This window comes from Schistocerca americana, chromosome 5 (assembly GCF_021461395.2).
Source record: "Schistocerca americana isolate TAMUIC-IGC-003095 chromosome 5, iqSchAmer2.1, whole genome shotgun sequence".
Classification (NCBI taxonomy): domain Eukaryota; kingdom Metazoa; phylum Arthropoda; class Insecta; order Orthoptera; family Acrididae; genus Schistocerca; species Schistocerca americana.
The window spans coordinates 562,095,448-562,115,070 of record NC_060123.1 but is presented as its reverse complement, the minus strand read 5'-3'; the positions used below and the strand labels follow the sequence as shown (position 1 = coordinate 562,115,070).

The 19,623-nt window shown below is 43.7% G+C and overlaps 1 protein-coding gene across 1 annotated transcript in view; it reads left to right on the top strand.

Moving 5' to 3' along the window:
• LOC124616200 (flavin-containing monooxygenase FMO GS-OX5) overlaps positions 1-19,623 on the top strand; it is a 145,565-nt gene that overhangs the window by 69,252 nt on the left and 56,690 nt on the right. Inside the window, exon 3 of the mRNA XM_047144500.1 lies at positions 14,450-14,568. Within this exon, the coding sequence (XP_047000456.1) occupies positions 14,450-14,568 (119 nt within the window). The remainder of the gene's footprint in view (positions 1-14,449; positions 14,569-19,623) is intronic.

Here is a 19,623-nt window from a genome sequence, read left to right as displayed (position 1 = left end):
GTCGTCTCTCTAGGTCGACCACTTCCTTCTTGAAGCTTGATCTACATTTATATGGATACTCCGCAGATAACACTTAAGTGCCCGGCAGACGGTTCATCGAACCACCTTCGCAATAATTCTCTATTATTTCAATCTCGAACAGCACGTAGAGAAAACGAACACCTGTCTCTTTCCGTGTGAGCTCTGATTTCCCTTATTTAATTATGATGATCGTTTCCCTATGTAGGTCGGCGTCAAAAAATTTTTTCGAATTCGGAAGAGAAAGTTGGTGACTGAAATTTTGTGAGAAGATTCCGCCGCAACGAAAAACACCTTCGTTTGAATGATGTCCACCTCAAGTCCTGTATCAAGTCAGTGACACTCTCTCCCCAATTTCGCGATAATACAAAATGTGCTGCTCTTCACTGAACTTTCTCGATGTACTCCGTTAATACTGTCTGGTAAGCATCCCAGACTGCGCAGCAGTACTCCAGAAGAATACGGACAAGTGTAGTGTAGGCAGTCTGTTTGGTATATATATTTTCTACGTTTTCTGCCAATAAACCAAAATCTTTGGTTTGCCTTACCCACAATATTTTCTATGTTGTTCATAACTGTAATTCCTAAGTATTTAGTTGAATTTGCGACCTTTAGAGTTGACTGATTTATCGCGTAATCGAAGTTGAACAGATTCCCATTAGCACTCATGTGGATTACCTCACACTTTCCATTATTTAGGATCAATTGGCAGTTTTTGCACCATACAGATATCTTTTCTAAATCGTTTGTAATTTTTCTGATCTTCTGATGACTTTACTCGACGATAAACAACAGCATCATCTACAAACAACTTAAGACGGTAGCTTAAACTGTCTCCTAAGTCGTTTATGTAGATAAGAAACAGCAAAGGGCCTATACCATTACCTTAGAGAATGCCAGATATCGCTTATGTTTTACTCAATGAATTTCTGTCAGTTGCCACAAATTGTGACCTCTCTGACAGGAAATCACGAATCCAGTCACATAATTGTGACGAAATTCCATAAGCATGCAATCTCACTACAAGCCGCTTGTGTGGTACAGTGTTAAAATCCTTTTGGTAATCTACAAATACCGAATCTATTTGAAATCCCTTGTCAATAGTACCCGACACTTCGTGCATGTAAAGAGCTAGTTGTGTTTCACAAGAACGATGTTTTCTACATACGTGTTGACAGTGTGTCAATAGACCGTTCTCTTCGAGGTAATTCATAATGTTCGAACACAATATATGTTCCAAATTCCTGCTGCATATTGACGTTAATGATATGGGCAGGTAATTTGGTGAATTACTCCTGCTATCTTTCTTGAATATTGATGCGACCTGTGCAACTTTCCAGTCTTTGGGTACGCATCTTTCGTCGAGCGAGAGGTTGTAAAGTGTGCAGCTATTGCATCAGCATACTCGGAAAATAATCTAATTGTTACACAGTCTGGACCAGAAGACTTGCTTTCATTAAGTGATTTTAGTTGCTTCACTACTCCGAGGATCTCTATTTCTAAGTTACACATGTTGGTCCCTGTTCTTGATTCGAATTCTGAAAGATTTACATCGTCTTCCTTGTTGAAGGAACTTCAACTGATTTGGCAGCACTGTCGTCGATAGTATTTCCATTGCTATCATGCAGAGAAGGCATTGATTGTGTCTTGCCGCTAGTATATTTTACATACGGCCAGCATCTGTTTGAATTTTCTGCCAGACAAAGTTTCATTGTGAAAACTGTTATAAGCATCTCGCATTGAAGTCCGAGGTAAGTTTCGAGACCGTCAGTCTTGAAAATTTGGCGTTCGTCAAAATTTGGCATACATTTTCGCTGTTCCTGCAACAGTGTTTGACCAGTTTTGCGTGCCAAGGGGGATCACCTCCGTCGTTTCTTCATTTATTTGGTATAAAGCTCTCAATTGCTGTCGACACTATTTCTTTAAATTCAGGCCACATCTGGTCTACACTTACATTGTTAATTTGGAAGGAGTTGAGATTGTCTCTCAGGAAGGCGTCGAAGTGAATTTTTATCTAATTTTCTGAATAAGCATATTTTTCGTTTATATTTGGAGGATTTGGAGGTTACGAAATTCAGTCTCGCTACGTCCGCCCTGCGTTTACTAATCCCTGTATCCGTTTTGATGCTCGTTATTAGCTCAGGATTATTTGTTGCTAAGAGGTCAGATGTGTTTTCACAGCCTATTAGTATTCGAGTGGGCTCATAAACTAACTGCTCGAAATAATTTTCAGAGAATGCGTTTAGCACAAGTTTTATGCGTATCTTGGGATGTAAACATTTATTTTCGCCAACATATCGAGGGTTAATTAAAGTCATCTGCATTGTCACAAGCAACGAAAGCAACTGTTATCCATCCGTTACCCAAACTGGAAGAAGAAGAAACTTTTATTAAAGAAAAATTTAACTTCGCACCACAAAATAAAGTAGGTCCATGAATAAGAACAAATTGAGTAGTTTTACCTATTATCGGGTAATCGTGTACGTGTTGAAATTAAATTCAACTTTTCTTGGGATATCGGTAATAGGATTGAATTATTATTTTATTCCAGTTGCCAAGAATGACCTCTACCCATCCTACTAATCACAGGAACTATCTACTTCAATTTCTCTACAAGATAAAGTACTTCTAACAGCAACAAACAAACTACCGCAAACTGTGTTTAACCTATCATTTCGGAACACCGGTAGGCCCTTCGCAAAAATTTCGGCTGAACTTATCTCCACCTTTAGCCAGATTCCAGTGCCTATAACGATTTGAGTATCAGTGCTTTCTATTAACGCTTAGAGCTCTCGTACTTTCCCAACACAGCTACGACAATTTACTATTGTTATATCGATGCTTCCTGTATCTACGTTCTTCCTGAGACCCTCTAACCTAAAAAGCCGCCCAGTCCCGGCCACACAGCTCCTGCTACCCGTGTAGCCACCTCCTGCGTGTAGTGGACTCCTGACCTATTTAGCAGAACCGGAAACCCAACCACCCTATGGCACAAGTCGAGGAATCTGCAGCCTCGACGGTCGCAAAACCGTCTGAGCATCTGATTCAGACAGTCCACTCTGCTCTGCACCAGAGGTCTGTAATCAATCCTGTCGACTATGCTGCAAATGGCGAGCTCTGCTGTCATCTCGCAAGCAAGACTGGCAGCCTCTACCACTTTCGTTAGCTGCTGGAAACCAGATAGAATCTCTTCCGATCGAAAGCAACAAACACCATTAGTACCGACGTGAGCCACCACCTGCAGTTGCCTGCACCCTGTTATCTTCACATCATCTTAAAGGACATGTTCCAGATCTGAAATGACTCCACCCAGGATGCACACGGAGTGCACATGGCTTTCTTCTCCTCCTTGGCAGCCATGTCCCTAAGGGACTGCTTAACGTGCCTAACATTGACACTCCCAAATACCAGTAATCCACCCTCTGTGACTGCCCGGATCTTGCAGGCTGAGAGGTTTGCTCTGAAACAGGACAAGCAATTGCGTCTGGCTGAGGGACAGCGTCAGCCACAGACAGCATCTGGAATCTGTTTATCAGACTAACTGGGCAGGCCTTACATGCGGCCCGCTGGACCTTCAGGCGACCTCCCACCAGTGCGGATCGATCGGTAGACTCAGACGTGCTGAACGTCCATTGGATCTGCACGGCCGGCCCACAGCAGTTAAGCCATGCACTGCAGCTTCAAGCAAAGTAACAAAAGCCATCACAGCCTGGAGCTGAGAGCAAAGCGTCAGCAATTCGGCTCGCATCCGCACACAGCAGTCACAATACCTATCCGAATTAAAGACCGTGGAAAACTACACTACACAGACGAACAGGACAATCGGCTCGCACTACAGAACTCTACTGTAGATACGGAGGAAAACGCAAGAACTGTGTCTAATAAATTAGATTACTATGCAGAAATTCAAAAAGCGAGGTACCAAAACACTCAGGTGAGACTAAATAATTCGCTCCTGATTAGGAACTTGTAATATGTCAAAAAATCGATTCCATTTCCGACACAAACGAAAACACGAGAATGGTGTCTATTAAATATTAAATTAACATGCAGAAACTCAATAAACTAAACTACCAAAGGCACACATATGAAACTATAAATTCGCTCCTGGTTAGGAACTCGTGAAATGTCATAAAATCGGTTACTTCCCTGTTGCTGTTAGTGTCTTGGCTGGCTGCTGTTGCCTGACTAGCTGCCTAATGCCAACAAGCGTTCGGTCATGGTTCACCCATTCCCGCCAACATCGTCGAACTAGCGATTCGCTGATTACTCCAACCGGTTTCTTTGGGCACAACACTAGGCCATCTCTCAGATGCTGACACCTGCATATGTTGTTCACGCGCATGTCTACGAGGAATAGTTACTGTCCAACTGAGTACACGGACTGGAATTCCCAGAGACTTCATGTCCTGGTATCGACATGTCCTCTTGTCACTACCCTTGACAGTTGCGCAGTGAAACTGCGCTGCAGCGTCACACATTCATCCATTGGCTGCCAAAGTTTATAATTTTGCATTTTCCGTCGATACGTGTACGAATACCAGTTTGTGACCAATCTGCATTATTCGTTCGTGGTGCGTCATCTTTTTCTTTTTCTCTTAGACTGCACATGTTCTGGCAACTGTTGGCCATAATACACCTGTTACTCCATAGAAACTGTGAGTACCTCTGGTGTAATTCAGATCAACGTTGTTCACATTTTCCGTGCAAACAGCTTCCGTCCGTATCCTATGTCACTTCGCCAGCAGATTGACCAGCCAGATTACGCAAGTCGAATAGAACCCTGTAGCAAGGTTCTTATGCGACATCTGGATAATAGTTTCACCTTATCGATGAAACTACCTTCACAAGTCAGGGAAGCTTAATGTAAGAAATATCTGTTAGTGGACCATTGAGAATCCATGCTGGCTGAGGGAGGTTGAACGTTAGAGACAGAGGGTTGTGAACGTTTGGTGCGGTATTACTAGAGGCCACGTGATTGGTCCTTACTTCGTTGAAAATACCTTAACCGGTAAAAGATACACAGAATTTCCTATCGAAGTGCTAATGGTTTTCTAGACACAAACAATGTAAAATAAGAGATAAAGTGCACATACCATTTAAATGACAGCAAAATCTGATGCATCATATTCCTTAACCTAAAAAATAACCTATTTGTATATATTTCAGGAAAAAATAGAAGCAACCAACTGAGGATGCCAGACATGTGGTGAAACATGTTTGGATTATAAAAGAAAGCAATAATTTGTGTACTTGCAAAACGGTGGACGATATTACGATAGCAGTACTCGAGTTTTCTAATGATAGACTACCAATTGTAGTACAGCAGTAGTACTGGTATTTGTTCTAATTATTTTAGTAATAGTAGTACAATAAATGCTGTAGTCGTTATTCTTATTATAACACTAATAACAGGTCATAAAACTACATGTAAAAGAAGTAAGAACATAACCAAAACCGAGGAAAAGGCACTGGAGTTGGGACTGCTGTGCCACAGAAGACTGTATCCTGCGCATACTCTACATATCTTGCAAAACTTTGAGAGTGGTAGATTCAGGTGTAAATTGTGAAAATGAGAAGAAACGAGGAGATCTAAGGAAAAACACAAGTATTGGAAAAGCAAAGATTAATCTTCCTTGGACACCTCTGTCGAATGGATGAGAACATGCTGATGAAATAAATATCCCTGTATTTTTCAAAAAAGAAATCGACAACAGCATGGACTACAGAAATAAAAAATTGACTAGAAAGGAAAAAAAAAACATCAAAGAATCGGAAATAACGGATAGAAAACTTTTTAAGAATGCATTACAAAATTTAGAAGGCTTTCAAAGCATAAGAAACAAGAATTCGAGAACAACGTCAACATAAGGAAGGAAATGATAGCATGGGGAAAAGATGAAGGAGTGCTGGAGAAATAGGAAATAACAACAAAGAAAGAACAGGAACTAGAGTTGTTACGTGATCCTAGTTGACCAATTCGAAGATAAAACAAAGTTATGAATGGTGGGCTCCATATGGTTCAAAAATGGTTCAAATGGCTCTGAGCATTATGCGACTTAACTTCTGAGGTCATCAGTCGCCTAGAACTTAGAACTAATTAAACCTAACTAACCTCAGGACAGCACACACATCCATGCCCGAGGCAGGATTCGAACCTGCGACCGTAGCGGTCGCTCGCTTCCAGACTGTAGCGCCTAGAACCGCACGGCCACTCCAGCCGGCCCATATGGTTCCCAAGTTGTGCAGCGACCGTAAACCATAAAATTACCAAATAAGCAGCAACCAGTCGCAAAATCATGTTTTCTTTATTTACTTTTGCAAATCGATTTCAACTGATTAACAGCCATCATTGGTGCTACAAATACAAGAATAAAATAAAAATAATTAATAACAGTGACCAAACGAATGAATGTACATAAAGCAACGTAAAACCAATTAAATGTATATAGACGCATTAAACTAATTAAAATGCTCATACAAATTTACCTTTCAACGTATATGTTCCCTGAGTAGCAACACTGTCTTAAGCACAGGTCAAACATAAAGTGATACATAGAGAATTGACTATGACATCGAGAAACCATAAGGGGGCGCTGCTAAGCAGACCCGCCCTCTATTCTAAAAGATACAGCTAAAATAAAAATGAGAAGAAGAAATGCCATACAAAGTGCGGTAATTTTTACTAATTTGCATAATCGCTTTTTGGCGTATATAACTGTACTATGTGGTTGACAAAATCTTTGTCAATGTATCCATTTTTATAAATTTTTCAGTATTTTATCATCATATTTTACCACACTTTGTATGTCATTTCTTCTTCTCATTTTTATTTTAGCTGTATCTTTTCGCATAGAGGGCGGGTTTGCTTTGCAGCGCCTCCCTATGGTTTCTCGATGTCATAGTCAATTCTCTATGTATCACTTTATGTTTGACCTGTGCTTAAGACAGCGTTACTGCTCGGGGAACATATACGTTGAAAGGTAAATTTGTATGTGCATTTTAAATACTTTAATTCGTCTGTATACATTTAATTGGTTTTACGTTGCTTTATGTACATTTATTAATTTGGTCACTGTTATTATTTTTATTTTTATTCTTGTATTTGTAGCACCGATGATGGCTGTTAATCACTTGAAATCGATTTGCAAAAGTAAATAAAGAAAACATGGTTTTTCGACTGGTTGCTGATTATTTGGTAAAACAAATGGTTCAAATGGATCTGAGCACTATGGGACTTAACATCTGAGGTCATCAGTCCCCTAGAACTTAGAACTACTGAAACCTAACTAACCTAAGGACATCACACACATCCAGGCCCGAGGCAGGATTCGAACCTGCGACCGTAGGGGTCGCGCGGTTCCGGACTGAAACGCCTAGAACCCCTCGGCCACACCGGCCGGCGGTAAAACAAAGTTAATCACAATGGTTTGTGAGAAGTTAATTCAGAGTTCCGACTTCAATACTACTAGCTGCAGATTTAATCAGTGTTCACTGTCTCAGTGCATTCACTAGTCGACAGTGAATTCCATCTGCCGTTTGCGAGAGACTTCCCTGGTCGCTGTTGCGGCTGCTGTCATACGTCTGAATTTTTATAGCCGTCCTACATAAGCGGGCGCGATACTCCCTTACACAAGCGAATGAATACCTGTGTGTTATTAAACTTTACGAGACGATCAGGAGCGCTGGTTCACATGTTCGCAAAAGACCTGAGATCTGGCACACATCATTTCGGAGCATCGGTTTTTCTTTTCTCCAGTATTCGAGAATATTAAACGTTCTTGGATCCCGTAGTGTTGGTCCGTGTAAATGGGCTGATTGCTTGATTACAGATACACGGACGTAACTGACTGGTCTTAACACATCAATGATTTTCTTTGGAAATGATAAAACTCAAATTTTGAGATGTCCGTTTTGGAACGTTTGATTTTTTCGTGGTTAAGATGTTCCGATGTTGGTAGAGTACTTTATCAATTTTTCTCATCTGTTACGTATGTTTGTCCGCCGCTCGTGGTCTCGCGGTAGCGTTCTCGTTCCCCGAGCACGGGGTCCCGAGTTCGATTCCCAGCGGAGTCAGGGATTTTCCCCTGCCCCGAGATGACTGGGTGTTGTGTCGTCTTAATCATTCATCCCCATCACGGCAAACCACCTCCATTAGGACCTTGCCCAGTACGGCGGTGCGGGACTCCCGCATCGTTCCCCTACGCTCTGTCAAGAAGCATGGGGCTTCATTTCTTTTCCATCATGTATGTTCTTGTTATTTTTTCAGCAGGAGAATCACGGAAGTACTCTTGATCGTCCATAGCTTTCGACGCCCTAATGCTAAAAAATTTATTCCTCACTTTGCCATTAGGACTCGTTAATTATTGGAAAAATTTAGAAATTTGTGGTAACATCTTATGGGACCAAACTGCTGAGGTCATCGGTCCCTAAGCTTACACAGTACTTAACGTAAACTAACTTACGCTAAAGGCAACACACACACCCATGCCCTAGGGGGGACTCGAACCTCCGGCTGGGGGAGCCGTGGGAACCGTGACAAGACGCCTGAGACCACGCGGCTACCCCGCGCGGCCATTCGCATAAGTGACCATGTCGCAGAAAAGCAACTAAAATCGCTCAGCGGAGGCAAAGTCACTGGACCTGACAGGAAACCAGTACAGTTCTACGTAGACTATGCGAAAGACATTAGGCCTCTTCTAGCACGTAGGTCTCTGGAGGAGCGAAGTATTCTTAATCATAGGAAGAAAGTACAGGTCATTCACGTTTCCAAGAAGGGTCGTAGAACAGACGCACGTACTTAAAAGCCTATATCTCTGACGTCGGTCTGTTGTAGAGCATTGGAACATGTTTTATGCTCGCGGATTATGACATATCTCGAGACCGAAAATCTCCGCTGCATGAATCAACAACGGCTCCGAAAACAACCTTGGTGTGAAATCCAGATCGCTCTGTTCGTTCATGATCCACAGGAAACAGCAGATACACAAATGGTTCAAATGGCTCTTGGCACTATGGGACTTAACATCTAGACCTAGAACTATTTAAACCTAACTAACCTGAGAACATCACACACATCCATGTCCGAGGCAGGATTCGAACCTGCGACCGTAGCAGCAGCGCGATTCCGGACTGCACTGCCTAGAACCACTCGGCCACAGCGACCGGCAGTAGATACAGGCGGCAATGTGGATGCCGTGTTCCTTGACTTACTGACGGCGTTCGATACAGGTCCGCGCTGCCGCCAGATCAACGAAATACAAAAGCACGGAATATCAGACCAACCGTGTGATTGAATTAAAGAGTTTCTACAAACAGAACACAGTCGTCATTCTTAATCGAAAGAGGTCTTCGGACATGAAAGTAACTTCTGGTGTACACCAAGTGCGTGTTAAGAGCGATTGCACTGAAGCTCCAGAGAAACTGCTATAGGCATGCATATTCAAATATAGAGATATGTAAACAGGCAGAATACGGCGCTGCGGTCGGCAACGCGTATATAAGACAATAAGTGTCTGGCGCAGTTGTTATATCGGTTACTACTGCTATAATGGTAGATTATCAAGTTTAAAGTGAGTCTGAACGTGATGGTACACTTGGCGCGCGAGCGGTAGAACACAGCATCTCGAAGGCAGTAATGAAGTGGGGATGTTCCCGTATGACCATTTCACGAGTGTACCGTATCAGAAATCCGCTAAAACATCGAATCTCCGACATCGCTGCGGCCGGAAAAGATCCTGCAAGAATGGGACCAACGACCACTGAAGAGAATCGTTCAACTTGACAGAAGTGCAACCCTTCCGCAAATTGCTGGCCATCAACAAGTGTCAGCGTGCGAACCATTCAACGAAACATCATCGATATAGGCTTTCGGAGCCAAAGGCCCACTCATGTACCCTTGATGACTGCACGAGACAAAGCTTTACGTCTCGCCTGTGCCTGTCAACACCGACATTGGACTGCTGATGACTGGAAACATGTTGTCTGCTCGGACGAGTCTCGTTCCAAATTGTATCGAGCCTATGGACGTGTTCGGTATGGAGATAAATTCATGAATTAACGGACCCTGCACGTCAGGAGGGGACTGTTTAAGATGGTGGAGGCTCTGCAATGGTGGACCGTGTGCAGTTGGAGTGATATGGGACCCCTGATACGCCTAATTATGACTCTGGCTGGTGACACGTACGTAAGCATCGCGTCTGATCACCGCATCCATTCATGTCCATTGTGCATTCCGTTGGACTTTGGCAATTCCAGCAGGACAATGCGACACCCCACACGTCCAGAATTGCTACAGAGTGGCTCCACTGGCCACCAAACTCCCCAGACATGAACATTATTGAGCATATCTGGGATGCCTTGCAAGGAGAGGTTTCCACGCCACCCCTCGTACTCTTACGGATTTATGGACAGCCCTGCAGATTTATGGTGTCCAGAACTACTCCAGACATTAATGGAGTCCATGCCACGTCGTGTTGAGGCAGTGAACGATATTGGCAGGTATAGCAGTTTCTTTGGGTCTTCAGTGTGCATGTCTCAATATACACGAATGACCTAGCAGACAATATCGAAAGTTCCGTCGTGCTTTTCGCGGATGACGCTCTTATACATAGAGAAGTATGCTAGAAAAATTGTAGCGGAACGTAGGAGGACGAGGAGAGGTTCGACGCTTGATGCAGGAATTCGCAGCTGACCCCAACATAGAAAAATGTATCGACACGATGCAGAGCTACCAGTAGAAACAGCTGTTTCCGTGAAACAATTAGGAGTGCGTGCGTAGAGCAGTTTAAAATGGAGTGACCACATAGAACTAATCGAAGATAAAGCAGGTGCCAGACTGAGATTCATTGGAAGAATCCTGAGGAAATTAAGTCCATCAACAAACGAGGTAGGCTACAAAACGCATGAATACTACTCGTCAGTCTGAGGTCCATACCAGCTAGGACTAATAGAAGAAACAGAGAAGATGCAAAGAAGAGCAGCACGTTTCGTTACAGGTTCATTTAGGTGGCACGAAAGCGCCACGGAGATGCTCATCTGGCTGCAGTGGCAGATGCTGTGAGAAAGACGTTCTCCATCACGGCGTGGTTTGCTGTCGAAATTCCGAGAGCGTAACTCCTAGAAGTCAACCAGCATATTGCTCAAATGGTTCAAATGGCTCTGAGCACTATGGGACTCAACTGCTGAGGTCATTAGTCCCCTAGAACTTAGAACTAGTTAAACCTAACTAACCTAAGGAGATCACAAACATCCATGCCCGAGGCAGGATTCGAACCTGCGACCGTAGCGGTCTTGCGGTTCCAGACTGCAGCGCCTTTAACCGCACGGCCACTTCGGCCGGCTCAGCATATTGCGTCCTCCTATAGATTTCTGGCGAAAAGATCATGAAGATAAAATTAGAGAGTTTGGGGCCCACATGAAGGCTTAACAGCAATTGTTCGCCCCGCGAAGCATTCGCGATTGAAACAGGAAAAGGGACAGTGGCACGCAAACTACTCTCCGCCATGCACTGTGAGGTGGCTTGCGGACTGTAGATGGAGATGTAGAACGCAGCACTTTTTTGGCTATAGTCGAGTCCACAGGTTTGTATTTTGCTATGAAATACACTGTCGCATACTATGTCTCTTTATTCGACACTCACACATACGCGCGCGCACACACACGCACACACACACACACACACACACACACATACACAGAGAAAGAGAGAGAGAGAACTCACTGCAGTACTGCGAACGTCTCTCTTTTCCTTCGCTGTTTAAGTCGTAAAGCACAAGGAAACATCCCCCCCCCCCCCACCCGACCCCACTTGGCCGCATATTCTGAGGAGAAAGCAGCATGCTTGCAAGATGTCAGCAACCGACCGGTTGAGATATCAGCAACCGACCGGCAACCGGTCCTCCGCGAAGATTTTGGCCATGGTTCTTCTGATAGACAGTTCACCTGAAAGTACGCCATTTAAACTTTAGCGCGCACAGTTTGTTTGTCACGCGCTTCGCCCCGCTTCAACCGCCTAATGCCCGAGCGCGAAGTAATGAACAGTAGAGCGACAACCAGAGCCGTGTTTTTCACGTCATGTTGAAGGTGAGGGAAGAGGAGGGTCGGACGCATCTGCCTTATGTGTTTTGAAATCTTGTTCGAGAACACGTTATACTACGCGAAACACAGTAATGAGTCCATAATGTCTCAGCCTTACGCAAATTTATTTTAACAATATCCTCGTATTAATATTCAACAGCTATGTTCAGAGTTGTTTAGCTACCCGTACCGATGTATTTTTATGTAACCTGCAAAGTTATGTCTGTCTCAAAAACCACGTGCGAGACTCATATTCTCTCGCTGACTAAGCGCAAACTACGTGTTAGTCTTACAGAAAAAATGCACAGAACGTTTTTGTAGAGAATTTAATGTAATTAAATTTCAAAATTGGGATATGTTTTCGGTAGAGGCCGTAGCTTTCAAGTTATTTGATAAAAACATATAAAAGTGACCTTCATACGCACCCCCTCTCCCACACAGCCCTCACCGGTCAGGACTTCTAGTACGTTCTTCACGACACTCCCTCCTTCCATTGCACAAAAATTACGACTTCACGAATTATTTCCCACCTTCGACCTTATTTGTTCTTTATTGACTGCCCTTAATACTGAGAACAGTTCGTGTAGTCGGAAATTTTTGTACCGTGGTAGGAGGGAGTGCCACGAACAATGTACCAGAAATCGTGACTGGTGAGGGATGAGTGTGAGAGGTGGAGGTACTTTTTTATGTTTTTCTTGACTTGAAAATCGTGGCTTCCAGTGAAAACGTATCCCAGTACAAAATTTAACTACATTAAATTTCCTTAGAGAATGTCCTGTTCATTTTTTCTGTAGGACTATTTAGATTAAATGTAGCCTAGAGAATATGAAAATCCAGAGCGCGGTTTTTGAAGAACAGATATAGCATTTCTATTTGTATAAAACAATAGAGGCAACTGAATCACACTGTATTCGCTTCAAAATCAAAATAAATAAACCTAAGCAAATGAAGAATGATCATGATACGAGGTTAACTATTTATGACACAATTTTATCATGCCAGCCGTTTTGAAGAGTAGCTCATTTCTTGCAAATGTACTTCATTCTAACAACGCCAGTTTTAAAATCGAAAGAAAGTAATGCACAACAGATACAACATGTTAATAAATAAATAGCGCTATGCTACCAATTCAGTGACACACAATTTCGTTTCATTCATTTACACTACCTTTCTCAATCGCACCACAAAATGTTCGAAGCGAAGAGCTCTCTGGTACCAGCTACAGCTTACAAACCGTGCACTTGGATACAGTGAAAACGGCATTTGGATACAGTGAAAATGCGTGTTATCAGTAACAAAACAGTATCTTTCTGACTCCGCTGCACAGTACTTTGCGCTCCGCTATTAGGATGCTGGAGTGGTGCGGAGCGAGTGACAAACAACCGGTGAGCGAGAAAGTTTAAAAGCTATTCTTCCACAAGGTCACAACTGCGTACTGTCAGAATTATTGACCAAATTTTCGCGCGGGATCGGTTACTGGGCCTGATATCTCGCAACTGTGCTTCTTTCTTCTTAAAATATGAGATCAAGTTGATGTTCCCTTTTTTGTGGTTTGCTGTCTTCTGTATCAGTTTATGACGATATAGCGGTATCTGAAACACGTAAAATGCCAAGTTGTATTAGTGTTCTCATGTGTAAGAAGAACACATAAAGGTGATATATTTTTAATAATACATGTGAAGCTCCATTACAGTAGAAAAACTTACTGTGCTGCCCATCCGAGATGCTCTTTAGCAAGAACCATGTTGAAATTTCGATGCAACTGTTCTGATTTCCGTTTTCCTTCTATTTGCTGATTCTAACCCACTGTAGAAAAATACTGGTAGGATTCTTACAAAAAATGGTTCAAATGGCTCTGAGCACTATTGGACTTAACAGCTATGGTCATCAGTCCCCTAGAACTTAGAACTACTTAAACTTAACTAACCTAAGGACATCACACAACACCCAGTCATCACGAGGCAGAGAATATCCCTGACCCCGCCGGGAATCGAATAGGATTCTTACAACAAGATCCAATCAGTCTATTTCTCCACTCGCATTCAAATAATATGGTTGTCATCACAAACTACACTGTACCTGAAGGACACTAAGCTCTCTGTGTACTTCCACCTTTGATTTTTCTGTCGATGAAATTCCAGAGACGTTGCATTCAGTTGCAGGAAGATGAATTAATTTGTCTACGACATGAGTAATCAACCTAATTTTGTGCCACTGATTCCAGCGCTGTTTACACTCAAACAGTTTCAAGATAGCTTCCCTGTTATGGGCTTCACATTTGTCTCTTCTCATTTTTGAACCTTCACATTTAAAGTGGAACTATGTTATTGATGGAAACTTTATCATTTATCAGTTTCAGCATATGGTTACTCTCGTTAACCCTCGAGATGCCGTCTGGGACGTAACAGTGAAAAATCTTGCTTCAGGGGAAGAAACTGTCCATGAGTTTGACGCAGTCATGGTTTGTAATGGGTAAGTAACAAACGACAGCCGTACTGGACGCTTGTAGCATATGACGTTGGCGCAACTTATGCAAGTTTGTACATAAATTAGTTTGTTTTTATATTCATAACTTCTTCTTTTCACTCAGTACGGTCTGGCTAGCAGTTATTTACTGGTGTAAGAAGAGGAAAAAGCAATAACCAGGAAGGAGGCTTTTTCATTTTATGTACGCATAGAGGGGTGAAAATTACACAAATGCCAGAGGATCCTAAGTTGAATACTTTGAGATGAGTAACAAATCATCCGAAAAGAATATTTATACTTCATAGAGAACTTAAGCTAAGAATTAATCCTGAAAGTGACGACCAACAGCCTTAGTGCATCTAGTATTTCATAATCAACTTACGGAATTAAACTCTTGGTTTAATGCAATGTGGTTCCATTGCGTTGTTTATTACAGGGATGTAACTGCTGCTCCATCAATACTTTACACTTTTGTCATGTGCACTATAGCCGGCCGCGGTGGTCTCGCGGTTCTAGGCGCGCAGTCCGGAACCGCGCGACTGCTACGGTCGCAGGTTCGAATCCTGCCTCGGGCATGGATGTGTGTGATGTCCTTAGGTTAGTTAGGTTTAAGTAGTTCTAAGTTCTAGGGGACTGATGACCACAGCTGTTAAGTCCCATAGTGCTCAGAGCCATTTGAACCATGTGCACTATGAGCTGTACATTTCACGTGTAAGTGGTCGGGTGCTTACTGACAAATCTTCCTCTGACGATGGAGCACCATCTCAAATTCTACGTAGGGACCTCAGAGAGTAAGTTACACACCTAAGACCATTGCGCAAAAGATAGACGTGTTCCAGGTTTCCAGTTAACATACACATCTGACCATTAAAATTGCTACACCACGAAGATGACGTGCTACAGACTCGAAATTTAACCGACAGGAAGAAGATGATGTGATATGCAAATGATTAGCTTTTCAGAGCATTCACACAAGGTTGGCGCCGGTGGAGACACCTACAACGTGCTGACACTAGAAAGTTTCCAACCGATTTCTCATACACAAAGAGCAGTTGACCGGCGTTGCCTGGTGAAACGTTGTTGTGATGCCTCGTGTAAGGAGGAGAAATGCGTACCATCACGTTTCCGACTTTGATAAAGGTTGGATTGTAGCCTATCGCGATTGCGGTTTATCGTATCGCGACATTGCTGCTCGCGTTGGTCGATATCCAATGACTGTTAGCAGAATAGGGAATCGGAACGCCGTGCTGGATGCCAACGGCCTCGTAATACTAGCAGTCGAGATGACAGGCGTCTTATCCGCATGGCTGTAACGGATCGTGCAGCCACGTGTCGATCCCTGAGTCAACAGATGGGGATGTTTTCAAGACAACAACCATCTGCACGAACAGTTCGACGACGTTTGCAGCAGCATGGACTATTAGCTCGGAGACCATGGCTGAGGTTACCCATGACGCTACATCACAGACAGGAGCGCCTGCGATGGTATACTCAACCACGAACCTGGGTGCACGAATGGCAAAACGTCATTTTTTAGGATGAATCCAGGTTCTGTTTACAGCATAATGATGGTCGCAGCCGTGCTTGGCGACATCACGGCGAACGCACATTGGAAGCGTGTATTCATCATCGCCATACTGGCATATAACCCGGCGTGATGGTATGGGGTGCCATTCGTTACACGTCTCGGTCACCTCTTGTTCACACTGACGGCACTTTGAACAGTGGACGTTACATTTCAGATGTGTTAAGACTCGTGGTCCTACCCTTCATTCGATCCCCGAGAAACCCTACATTTCAGCAGGATAATGCATGACCGCATGTTGCAGGTCCTGTACGGGATACAAAAAATGTTCGACTGCAGCCCTGGCCAGCACATTCTCCAGATCTCTCACCAATTGAAAACGTCTGGTCAATGGTGGCCGAGCAACTGGCTCGTCACAATACGCCAGTCACTACTGTTGATGAACTGTGGTATCGTGTTGAGGCTGCATGGGCAGCTGTACCTGTACACGCCATCCAAGCTCTGTTTGACTCAATGCCCAGGCGTTTCGAGACCGTTGTTACGGTCAGAGGTGGTTGTTCTGGGTACCGATTTCTCAGGATCTATGCACCCAAATTGCGTGAAAATGTAATCACATATCAGTTCTAGTATAATATATTTGTCCAATGAATGCCCGTTTATCATCTGTTTTTCTTCTTGGTGTAGCAATTTTAATGGCCAGTAGTGTACTTCTGCTGCGGTACGGATGACAGTCCAGAATCTATAGCCCAGTCGTGCAAAATCGCCGGGAGCACTGACACCATCATACCACTGACGCACCAGATTGAAGATACCCGTTGGGTAGAACACCGTGTCCTGCTATGTGAAGAAGTCCGCAACTGCTTGCAGCACATCTTAGTCCGACAGGAATCGTCGATACTTCACGGCATGTTTTAAGGGACAGAAGGCATGATAATCGCATGCGGGGAAGTTAGGAATACACAGCAGGTGCTCGAGTGCCTCCCACTTCAGTTGGCGTAACTCCTGCTGGCTTCCCAGATCGACCAAAGTCTTGTGTCGACTTGCGACCACCACGTAACTTACGCACCGTTTCGACAGAATTGCTGCCCCAAACACATTCTTCATTCTCCGGCGGATGTCTTTCCGTGTTTGTCCTTCGGCTAAAAAAAAAAAAAAAAGAAAAAAAGTAGCGGCACGTCGGTCCCTTTTGAACGCATCTGGTAATAACGTCGCCTAGTTCACGTTCCCGCATTTACCGCGCGCACATCGGAAAGACAAGAATCCCACACTAATCCCTTGCCTACATATCGGTGGTCACGTACACTGAAGCGCCAAAGAAGCTAAGAAGCTGGTATGAAGTGGGGATTTTCCCTTACGGCCATTTTACGAGTTTACCGTGAATATCAGGAATACGGTAAAACATCAAATATCCGACATCTCTGCTGCCGGAAAAAGATTCTACAAGAACGAGACCAATCGTTCAACGTGACAGAAGTGCAACCTTTCCGCACATTGCCGCAGATTTCAGTCCAGAACCATCAGCAAGTGTTAGCTGCGAACCATTCAACGAAACATCATCGATGTGGGGTTTCGGAGCCAAAGGCCCACTCATGTATCCTTGATGACTGCACAACACAAAACTTTACACTTGCCTGGGCCCGTCAACAACGACAATGGATTGTTGATGACTGGAAACAAGTTCCCTTGTCGGACCAGTTTCGTTTCAAATTGTATCTAGGGGATGGACGTGTACGGGTGTGGAGACAACCTCATGAATCCATGGATCAGCAGGGGACTGTTCAAGCTGGTGAAGGGTCTGTAACGGTGGAATGTGTGCAGTTGGAGTGATATGGGACCCCTGATACGTCTAGATACGACCTTGACAGATGGCACGTGCGTAAGCGTCCTGACTGATCACCTGCATCCATTCACGTCCATTGTGCGTTCCGACGGACTTGGGCAATTCCAGCAGGACAATGCGACACCCCAAATGTCCAGAATTACTACAAAATGGCCCCAGGAACACACTTCGGAGTTTAAACATTTCCGTTGGCCACAAATGGTTCAAATGGCTCTGAGCACTATGGGACTCAACTGCTGAGGTCATTAGTCCCCTAGAACTTAGAACTAGTTAAACCTAACTAACCTAAGGACATCACAAACATCCATGCCCGAGGCAGGATTCGAACCTGCGACCGTAGCGGTCTTGCGGTTCCAGACTGCAGCGCCTTTAACCGCACGGCCACTTCGGCCGGCGTTGGCCACAAAACACGAACATTACTGGCATATCTGGGATGCCTTACAACGGACTTTCAGGAGAGATCTCCGCTCCCTCGTACTCTTATGGATTTATGGATAGCCGTGCAGGATTCATGGTGTCAGATCCCTCCAGTAATACTTCGGACATTAGCCGAGTCGGACATTAGTCGAGTGCATGCGACACTGCTGTGTGCTCACGGGGACTCTACACGATATTAGCCATGTGTACCAGCTTCTTTGGCTCATCAGTGTAACAGCATCGGAGTCGTGCTATGTTGCATATACGTTGTAGCAACGCCCTCAAACGGAAACTTTTTGGTCGTCCATTATACAAGCTGAAAGAACCTTTGGGGAGAAAGAGATCTTCCGACGAAGATGACGTTCACACAGCGGTTCTCGAATGGCTCCGTGATCAAGGCGCTACTTCCTGTCGTCAACGAATTGAAGAATAGTCGAAAGTTCCAATCGTTGTTTACAGACATTTGACTGTCACGTCGAAAAGTAGGTTCAGATGTCAGTGCCACTTTGAATTGTAGTCCAACATTCAATAAAAGTTACTTGGCCAGCCATAATAATGTATAACTTACTCGTACTCTGTGAACAATTCTTTGTCGAGAACCTCGGTCATTTTTCTGTGGTGTCTTCTTAGTTTCCTTAGATTATTATATACTTCCTCCAGTCTGGATGACGTCAGTTACGAATCTTTTCTCTGTAAGTTCCGGGTTTTGGTGGCGCATCTTGCGGCTTCATACGATGAGGGACACGTCCTACAATTAGAAATATTTCATCTCCGACAATCATTCATTTACAACAGACTAAGGTCGAACTCCATCCTGCACATTTTAGAGACAATATTTTATTGTTTGTTCAGGGTAGTTGCACATTGGTGCAGCAGGCAGATGTTTATTATCTCTATGCACATGGTGTTTCCGTAAGAGCGTGCAAAAATTTAACCGGACATAGAGGATGCTCCACTGAACAATTCGAAGTAGGGAACCTGGGGTCAGAGAAGCTAGCTTAAGGAGATATTAGGAATAAAATCGAGTTATTTTGTATCTTTTGATTTACATTAGTCCCAGTTAACTGCAAATACCATCATTGACAAAATGAACGTACCATTTGTACTGTGTCTTACAAAATGTGCTGAAACTGTCGGCCTTGCAATGCAAGCATGACATCGGCGAACAAGATTCTGACGTACCCTGACAAATATCCCTGGTGTGTTTCAAATCGCATCACAGGCAGCTACAATTCTCGCAACTAATTCCATCTTGGGTCTCATACAAAAGTGACATCAG